The sequence below is a fragment of the Neolamprologus brichardi genome, chromosome 20 (assembly GCF_056152115.1).
Source record: "Neolamprologus brichardi isolate AB-2024 chromosome 20, ASM5615211v1, whole genome shotgun sequence".
Classification (NCBI taxonomy): Eukaryota; Metazoa; Chordata; class Actinopteri; order Cichliformes; family Cichlidae; genus Neolamprologus; species Neolamprologus brichardi.
In genome coordinates this window covers 27,569,183-27,579,492 of record NC_142123.1, presented here as the reverse complement: position 1 = coordinate 27,579,492, position 10,310 = coordinate 27,569,183, and the positions used below count along the sequence as shown (strand labels likewise).

Here is a 10,310-nt window from a genome sequence, read left to right as displayed (position 1 = left end):
GTCACACTTTTTTCACACAATTAAACAAGAAGCACTCAAGAGAGCACAAATATCCGCCTTTACATTTATAGTAGTAAAAGAATTATTGTATTATGGACATGTTCATTTTGTTTTCTTTGTTCTTTTTACATATACTTTAAGGGGTTTGTAAATGGTAAATGGCCTGTATTTGTATAGCGCTTTTCTAGTCCCTAAGGACCCCAAAGCGCTTTACACAACCTGTCATCCACCCATTCACACACACATTCACACACTGGTGATGGCAAGCTACATTGTAGCCACAGCCACCCTGGGGCGCACTGACAGAGGCGAGGCTGCCGGACACTGGCGCCACCGGGACCTCTGACCACCACCAGTAGGCAACGGGTGAAGTATCTTGCCCAAGGACACAACGACCAAGACTGTCCAAGCCGGGGCTCGAACCGGCAACCTTCCGATTACAAGGCGAAGTCCCAACTCTTGAGCCACGATCGCCCAGTAGTGCAGTAAAAAGAAGAACACAGTAGCAGCTTTTGTTATTTGCTCTGTTGAAACCTATTTTAATATACCTGACATAATTTTGAGTATATTTATTTGTTATTTTGTGGATATAGTAAATGTGTAGCATTAATTGTATTGCTTAGTAAAATGTGCTTACATTTTTAGTAAATATCAGGTGAATAAAGTTTTTGATCACAAATTCATTTTGTTTTTTTTAATATCCATCCATCCATCCATCTTCATCCGCTTTATCCGGGGCCGGGTCGCGGGGGCAGCAGCCTAAGCAAAGAGGCCCAGACCTCCCTCTCCCCAGCCACCTCCTCCAGCTCGTCCGGGGGAACACCAAGGCGTTCCCAGGCCAGCCGAGAGATATAATCTCTCCAGCGTGTCCTGGGTCTGCCCCGGGGCCTCCTCCCGGTGGGACATGCCTGGAACACCTCACCCAGGAGGCGCCCAGGGGGCATCCTTGTCAGATGCCCAAGCCACCTCAGCTGGCTCCTTTCGATGTGGAGCAGCAGCGGCTCTACTCTGAGCCCCTCCCGGATGGCTGAACTTCTCACCCTATCTCTAAGGGAGAGGCCAGCCACCCTTCGGAGGAAGCTCATTTCCGCCGCTTGTATCCGCGATCTTGTCCTTTCGGTCACTACCCACAGCTCGTGGCCACATTTTAATATATGTGTATATATTGGCAAAAAGTCTTAGAATGTATTTTGTTTTCAAATCTTTGACAAATAAATTAAATAAATTAAGCCGACCTTGAAATTCTCAGTGAATGTAAGCCAAATTTGAATGGATTGTTGAAACCCCACTCTCCAAAAGTTGATTCTGTTCATCTGGACGTAGCGTTTTCAGTGGGAGAAACGTTTCGTCACTCATCCAAGTGACTTCTTCTGTCTCAGCTGACTGCAGGTTTCCCCAATCTTAAAAACAGTACATTCGCATAATGACTGAAACCAGCCCACTGAAGGAACAATGAGCTGGGAGGAGGTCAGTTCCTTCATCATGATTATGCAAATTCTCATGACCATTGATCAACAACCACTGACCAAACCACATTTTCTATAGTGCCATTATCAATCATATTATTAAATGGCAATGGGTGGTTGCATGTGGTAATGAGGATTTCTATGTGTCTGATCTCTTAGATGACATGTTTGCCTCATTTGACCAAGGTGAATTTCTCCCAAGGGAGACAATAAAGGCTAATCTAAGAATTCTCTGACTGACCAATCGACATAATCATAAACCAGGGGTCCCCAATCCTAGTCCGCGAGGGCCGGTGTCCCTGCAGGTTTTAGATCTCACCCTGGGTCAACACACCTGAATCACATGATTAGTTCATTACCAGGCCTCTGATGGATCAAGAACACATCTAAAACCTGCAGGGACACCGGCCCTCGTGGACTGGGATTGGGGACCCCTGTCATAAACGATCAGCGTTTCAGAATCAGGGACACTGAACAGCTTAAGTTTTTGCAACATAATAGAGCACACTCACAGTACGGACAAAAAAAGAAACAAAAGTGGATCACGAGGTGCTGTTTTGACAGCTGCTGTTTGAATTTAAATAAATAAATAAAGACTGTACAACGGGTTCCAGTATGGTCAAACATCTTTACACAGCCATCTAGTTTTTTTGTTTTGTTTTTGTTTTTTTCAGCAGTAATTCTATTGATTAACTTGAGCTGTCCGTTTCAAAGGTGGGAAGGAATAACTGAAAATCTTCAGTTTCTGCAAAATAACAGACTCAAACAGTTGCTGTTTTGATACCGGTGCGCAAAAGCGAAAAACAAAACAAAAACAAAACAAAACATTTTGAGTCACATTGGCAGCTCTTCAATCCAGACTGAAATTTTTAACATTTACATTTTAGATTTTTATCATAAAGCAATGGACTTAGGGGGAGAGAAGACAGGCGTTAATAATATGCATGATGAATGAGGGGAAAAGGAAAGAAATGCTCAGTGCATCACTGGAAGTTCCCCAGTCTGTAAGCTTTATCAAAAGGAAAAGCTTGAATCCTGATCTTAAAATCATGTGATTACATCTGATTGCCATGAGTATATTGTGTCGTATTCGGTGATCTTTTCATTTTGCAATCTAATTGGTTCAAGATTTTTTTTAAAGGGAATAATTATGACCTAATCCCTTCAATACACCGCCCACGATTTTTTTTTTAATTATAACCGTAAACAACAAAATCTCTCGAGTGACTAATCGTAACATTTCTGAACTTCCTGATTGCATCACAAATCCTCTGCAGAGTAAACAGCACGTCACGTCACGTCTCATACAATAAACCATGCAGGTGATTAAAAAAAAAAAAAAAGTAATACTGATCCTACCCACAGACATCAAAAGCATCCATTGCTGATTAGTGTAGCACTTTAAATGCTGTATGTGGGTTCACATCTGTTATTTTTCTTTGTTTGTTATATTTGACGTGATTACTTGTTGAGCATTTTTCAGTTTTTGCAAATGTGCTCAATAGGTAAAGAATTTCCTCATTTGCTCCGAGAGCCAGGAAAATAAGTTGTGCTCTCCAGCAGTGGATGGAAACTGTAGAGTATGGAGTTTTGAACTCAAAGAGTGCAGGTGGGTGGGACACGAGGGAGGCGGAATAATTTCAGGATATCAAATCACTCACAGTAGGAGAGACTTCCTTGTTGAGCAGCCTAGTGCCTTTACGTTCACTGGCCTCATTAATACTTCCTCTTCCCCTTTAAACGTGTCGCATTCTCTCTTTTCCCCTTTCTTTGAATTACCGCTGTACATGCGTTGCATCATCTGAATGCAAACAAACAGGTCTGAGCAGAGGCGTTGACTGAGAGGAAATATGCAGGAAGTAGTGCAGCAGGAATGTTTTAGGAAAGCACAGCTTCCTTTTAGCACCATAACATTATTATTCAAAATTATTCAATGAAAAGAGGGATACCTCAGCGCAGGTAACTTCATAAATTTCCTGAATGAGTAAGCATTTATTGTGATCGTTTGGGCAAAAAGAACAATCGCCATAGGATAAATAATAATAATAAATATATATCTAAATAAATTTAAGGGTCAAAACACGTTATCATGCGTAGCAGTTTTTATTATAATAAATATTGTATACAATTTGAATGAAAAATACAGTGGTGAATACATTAAGTATTCATTGATTATTATGAATAAAAATAAATACAATAAATAAAAACTTTAATAAATATATCAAACCTTTCGGAAAGATCATTAAAATCGATAAATTATTAACTACAGAAAACTGCACTACAAACTGCGATCACTGTGATCAATTTAAAAGATGCTCAATACATTGAGTATTTAAAATACTGTGAGGTTCTACATGCATTTCTGAGTCGGTCCGTCTGTGTGGTGAGCCGGATCTCCAACTGAAAGGACGCGAGCGGTGAAGATGGAGAAGGAGAAGAGTCTGTCCAGAATGTAGGAACACACATACGGCTTCTCCCACTCCGGAATCGTTACTTCGACGGCTAGATCCTGCAGAATCAGAACGATCAGTAAGCATGCTGTATCAGTGCTGCTGTCTAAAGCAAATACTTTGATGACCAAACTTACCTTCTCTGCTCCCCATTCTCCCTTCGAATCAGCGCACTTCGTCACGTCAGTGAGCAGCTTATTTATCACTGGCACCACCTGGCTGGCAAACTCTGAGCAGCTTTCAAATTCAGAAATCGTCCTCACCAGAAATCTGTAACGGTCAAGGACTCTGATCATCTTCCCAAAGCATGGCTAAGGACGAAGAATACCGGTAGACAAAAAGGATTAGAAATCACACATAATCAGATAACAAATCGTATTTTGAAGTCACAGATTTATGTCAATATCAGTTCAATTAAATTCATGTCACAGTTTATAATTCTTATAGGTGATATTACCAGAGAGTTCTGTTTGAGGGTCCCAGGATCACACATGTCTTTCGAGTCCATCCACACAAGTAAGGTGCTAAATTGTATCTCTTCCCTTGTAATTAATCCCTTTCGTGCCTGCAGAACATTTGGAAACAGTCGGTATGAGCACATCGTGGTACAATGTAATGTATCTCCTGTGAGAAAACCTTTCATGCTTTAAAACTAGACATTTTAAATGTGTTTATTGCTTTGGCGTCGTCTAAGCATGCATTTGAGTGAGCAAAACATATTCCAAATGCGCAGTAAAAAGTTTGTTTTCCCCTCCACTAGTGGTTAAAAAGGAGAAATTAAGAAATTGCTTGGAAAAAATTAAACAACTTACCTCCAGAGATACATTTCTAGCAATTTTATTAAGTTCCAGCGAACTGGTCTGGACATCAACGCAGGGATCTTGATGCCCGGCTGGAGCAGCAGACGAGGTGGAAAAAAACATCAAAGAGAGAACAGCAAAAGTAAAAGAGTGCGCCATGGTTAGTTAGTTGCCTCCTGCTGTGAGATCCTTTCTGTGAGATGGGTGCTGTGTCCTTAAATATCGTCTGTTAAAAAGAACGCCCCCCGTCTGTGTGTGATTTGAGAATGAGAGAGCGAGGGATGCTTTTAACTTGTGTGACTCAATGCAGGGTTTCCCAAGGGCTTCCCTCTCAGGTGTGAGCTAATTAACTACGCAACAGTAAGACAGGAAACGCATGAGGTAATTCAGGTCGAATTCATTGGAAGAATGCGAAACTCCGATCATAACAATGATATTCGTCGGCTTGCAAAATCCACGTCTTTCCCTTTTTTAATTATTGAGTTGCTCTAATCACACATCATATGAAATTAGTCAGCGCCACAGTTTCACGCTTTACTGTTTGTGATAAGGCTACAAGCGAAAAAGGCCAACTCGCTTAAACATTTTCTAATCAAAGTTTCACATCGGGGCACAGTCATGCTGTTACCCTCAAAGGGAAAACTGCATTCACCGGTCACTTAACTGGGGACACCTCGCTCGTACCAGCCTTGTGCCTGCTGAAAGTGATTTGCGATTTTGTTGTTTCTAATATCTTTGCTCATGTTAATAAATGCCATGTATATATGTACATATGTTAAATATATATGTTATATATAAAATAAAGAAATTACCCGTTTTCCAAGTTATTTGTGACTGCGTTTTTGTACAATACCTACTTTGTAGGTTTATAATCAACCAAGCCTTTTTGGGCACATAAAATATCTTTATATGAATTCCATATTGCCGCCCTCTTGGCAGGATCTCTCTTGAAAGAAGTATTTTAACATCAATTTCCCTTTTTACCAGATAAATAAAAACAACATGTAAAACTAACTGGCTGGTTATAGGGATGTTCTTTTTGATTAAAAATGGCTTGATTTCATTCATGAGAGATGTGTTTGGCATTTGTTTGACAGGTTATAGGACAACAACGTCATTTTCAATTTTTATTTTTATTTGCAGACTGTCACTCTTTGGCACAAGACCTGGTTGAGCCCTCCTTTTTGTGCCTTAGGCACAGTCTTAATTCTTCATGTCATATAAACCTCAAGATGAAGGTGACATTTATCAGAGATTGTGGTTCATATTGGCATGATAGCATCAAATAGTTGTTGCAGATTTTGCGGCTGCTTAACCACGATGTGATTCTCCACCAGAGCCCGAATCTCAACTTAGATCTGGTGGCTGTGGAGGCCATTTGAGTACAGTGAACTCACTGTCATGTTTCAGATAAGGCTGCTGCCATCAGCTATCAGAAGATGGGTACACTGTGGACACGGTTAGCAAAAATACTCGGGTCGGCAGGCTGTGGGCTTTAAACGATGACGCTAAAGCTAAAGATGTCCGGCGCCGTATACAATACAATGAAAGAAAGACAAAAGGAAAAAAAAATCCAGGCTAGCAACAATGTTATTCAGTCTGACAATGTTCATGTCTTCCCCTTTATGGGTCGCTTTAATCGTGTAATATCAAATCATTCACAATGACCACATTTTTCACTTATTATGTGCGAAAGATTACAAGGAAAAAGACATCAACTAAAGTCTTTCTAATCAAAGTTTCACATCTGGCGAGGAAGTGAGAGTAACCTTTGTATTTCAGAGCGATAACGAGGTGAGTTCTTATTGGGCAAACTTTCCGTTTGTGTCCACGATCTGCCCCTCTTCACTACCAGAGAAAAACCAAATCGTCTGTTTTTTTCTGAGAAAGAAAAAATTCAGGGAAGACATAAGATATACACTTCCTTTATCTTTCCCATTTCTGTTCAACGTTATTGCGAAAACACAGGGGCGCACAAACACTAATGATTTGGTCCTGCTATTGCATTTACTGACCATCTATGTGTTTATTTGTCAATTAAAAAGCTTTGGTTAGAGACTTTATTTCAGATTAGCACAAAAATGCATTAAGCTCCTACCTCCGTCAAATAGCTCATCCTCAGCTGATAGGATAAACACATATATGGCGTTTTTGTCCAATCAAGAAAGATTAACACGACAGAGGATCCGAAAATTGCGGGTCAACCATCCCTTTCACACACTCTGTTGCTTTGATGTTCTCGCTGCTATGGGAGATTTCCCCCTGAACAACGTCAACATACGCTGCTATGTAAACCCCTGGATCACGTACAGTCCCACTTCTGTGTGTCCTAGTTGTTGCTGGGATTAATCACTTCCAACTTGTGGCTGCGCAGTTAAACCACGCGATGCTAGGCACTCAATGTGACACGACCAGGGGAAGAATATGAACTGAAACCAAGCTGATTAAACTTATGATATAGGGGAAATAAACAAGAGTGTGTTGGTGTAATCAAGGCGACCGTTATTATTATTATTATTATTATTATTATTACTTTTAACTGTAGGGTGGGGGGTGGGGGGGAGAGGACATGCCAGAAAAGGTTTGAGAACCACTCAAAAATACGGCAAAGACATGACCAATAAAAGCATAAACGTTATAGCTTCTCACTTAAGGCTTGTGAGAAAACCATATTATGCACATAATTCTTATCACACTTTGTCCAGGAATAAAAGTCCAGAAAAAGCTCCTGCTCAGGTCGTTTATGGTCGGTTTGTGCTGTTATCAAATGGTGCAGTCCTCTTTATCTTTATCTGCTTTGTTATTTTCAGTAGGAGCGAACAATTACTTTTATTATCCACACTCTAAATATTTCGTTTGGAAATAATTTGTATGCCAATAATTATTTATTTATTAGAAAATATTGGAACACATCCGCTAGGTGCAGGTGTTTTACCAAGGCAGTAATCCAAGATTCAAAGATATTTAGTTCAATATGATTTTTTTTTTAAACAAAGAAAGAAAATCGGAGGGAGTTCTTGCATTTCACAGAGTTTGGAAGTGATGGATCATAAACTCGTACTTCCACAGTTTATCGACACATGAAGGTGAAACACCACGGATACCTTTCTGTAAAAAAGAAGGGCCATCATGGTTCCATCATAGCAGTTTCTATTAACTACCACATTTTATTATTTCTGCGCAATTCATTTTAATATCTTCACTTTAATTTGATACAAATACATATTTATTTAAATATATAATTTCTTTTAACACTCCACGTTGATTTCTGATCGACTTCACTATTGACTTTCTGTGATGGCAAGCTCCACAACTCACCACTAGTTGCTTCACTTTAGTTTACTCTGCAGTCAATACTTTAAATATACTTTACTTATTATCATATATATTTTTTCTTTATTAAATGTATCTCCATCACACCTTCCAATGTTTATATGGAGTGCACACATATCAACACTGCAAGGCCAAAGTTCTGTTTTCTTTGGCTGAGTTACCTGGGGATTCTTTTTCTCCTTTCCAGTTAGCAAAAGGTGTGGCAAAGGGCTGGGGGATCTGAAATACCGCTGACAGCCTCATTGGACTAAACCACATGCTTCATTGCCTCGGGGGTGTTTGGAGTTTTGTGTTAATTGGTTATATGGCAGCCACTTTGTTTCCCCCTTGTCTTTCATATGATTTAGCTAAGCCAGTAAGTTCCCTCGCGTCATTTCAGGAGACCAGTTTTTCTTATGTTTGTTTGAGATTTTGTTAGTGGTTATTTTGCATTTAGTTTATTGAGTTGACCTCTTTTATTGGTCTGCCTATTGAAGGTTTTGGCTTTGTCAATTATTTTTTCATATTTTTGGATAAATAACATCCCATTTTTGAATTAAACACCTGTGTCCTATGCCTTGGTCCCTGACAAGCAGTATAAGAAATAAGCGTAAGAAATAAGAACTGTTGAGGCACAAGTAGTTCAGTAATCACCTCAATTACCCTACAAAGAGACTAGATTTTTTTTTTTAAATAAATGATTGCTTTTCCGTGGACACGAATTATCACTTTTTCCCTACGTCTTTAGTGTCACTGAACACGCTTTGTGGGTTGCGTCACCATTATAACATGATAATTCCCAAGTTTAAAACAAAGATTTAAAACTTGGGAATTTGTTGAATTTTAATATTCTCTAAGCCCAAGGTAGTATAGTTTTTAATTCCTAAATTTAAGCAAGCGACATATTTTTTAATTCATTGCGTAGTTGAATTGATACAAGCCATGTGTGAACATATGTGTATGAGTCTAAATCCACCGCCTCCAACCTCATCATATGGAATTTTTGACATCATTTGGAAAACATTATTTTTATGTCAATGGACACAGATAAGAGTGGATTGATGAAAAGTCACTCATCTTGGGGGAAAAGGTCGTGATTATTTCCCGAAGTGCGCTGAATGGCTGGCCATCAGTGAAGTGCTAAAGAATTATTTTAAACTAATCTTTACATTGAAGAAACTCGTGTTATAAACTCTGCTTTTTATGTTAGAAATAGCCCATGTTTAATAACAAGGTTACATATATTTCACTGAATATAATTGACACATTTATCCTAGCTGTAGATAAAGAAATACCATATTTTGAATTATTATTAGCTGTTTTTAATATTGGTTGAACCACTGCAATTTTGATTTGACATAGCAAACGATAATTGAAACTATCAGGATGAGTAATCTCTGGCAAAGCCCAACGAAAAACAACCAAAACATGATGTTAACACTTTCATTGACTTCAATATGTTCATATTTCCAGAAATGCCTTACGCAATACAGCTACTGGCTTTGTTTGTTAATGTTTGTTCATGACCTTATGATATAAAATTAGCCTGAATTGTCATCACACCCATGATGGCATGGAAATTTGAGTATAGAGAAAAAAAAACCTTTTAATTGTCACCTTTCTGATGATGAAATAAACACTGCGTAATTTTAAAATTTCCCTTGAACTCTGGCATACCTTAATCTGATGGAGCGTTTTCGCAGTTACGCAGGTACATAGTGACCATAGTAACCCAACATTCACAGCTATGAGAAATTTAGAATCAGTCAATTAGTCTAACCCCGCTAATTGGATGTCTTATCACCGTGGGAGGAAACCGGAGTACCCTCAAAGAAAACACGCAAGCGCGGGGAGACCACGAAAACTCTACATAAAAGGAACCCGACCTGAGTCGAACTCAGGACCTCACAAACACACACGGGAGTTCACGGTGCATTCACGTATCATGCAGCGCCAGGGCTAGAGAGCTAGCCATACAAAGAGAATAATTGATGTTAGTATTAGATTAATATATAATTTTTAGCGCTGTCAAGTTAGCTGTCAAGATAACTGAGATGTTTGAAAACAACTCCAAAAGGACCTATAAATCTCATGTGCTTGTGTTTTTGTCAATGAAAAACATAAACTATGAACTATGATTAATAAGATAATTTATTAGTGTTTTACTAAATGAATAGCTAAATCAACTTAAAGAGTTAATGAATAGGCCTACTGTACTCTCAAGATGAAATGTGCGTCTGGCATAACAACGGAAGCCTACGCTCCAGCGCGGTTCCTAAACG

At 39.1% G+C, this 10,310-nt stretch overlaps 1 protein-coding gene across 2 annotated transcripts; it reads right to left on the bottom strand.

Moving 5' to 3' along the window:
- Positions 1–3,816: 3,816 nt before the first annotated feature.
- LOC148097012 (uncharacterized) lies at positions 3,817–4,875 on the bottom strand. 2 transcript variants are annotated; one of them, XM_087834222.1, is made up of 4 exons: positions 4,729–4,875; positions 4,374–4,481; positions 4,045–4,227; positions 3,817–3,975 (listed from the first exon to the last, which is right to left on the bottom strand). In XM_087834222.1, the coding sequence occupies exons 1-4, from the start codon at positions 4,873–4,875 to the stop codon at positions 3,817–3,819; spliced, it is 597 nt and encodes a 198-aa protein (XP_087690348.1). The 2 variants fall into 2 exon arrangements, with proteins under 2 accessions (XP_087690348.1, XP_087690349.1); XM_087834223.1 differs by having other exon boundaries at positions 4,054–4,227.
- Positions 4,876–10,310: the final 5,435 nt, after the last annotated feature.

Coding starts and splice junctions, on each gene's coding strand:
- LOC148097012 (XM_087834222.1), bottom strand. CDS start 4,875: ATGGCGCACTCTTTTACTTTTGCTGTTCTCTCTTTGATGTTTTTTTCC. Junction 4,228..4,373: donor CCCTCAAACAGAACTCTCTG/GTAATATCACCT, acceptor CTTCGTCCTTAG/CCATGCTTTGGGAAGATGAT. Junction 3,976..4,044: donor GAGCAGAGAAGGTAAGTTTG/GTCATCAAAGTA, acceptor CTGATTCTGCAG/GATCTAGCCGTCGAAGTAAC.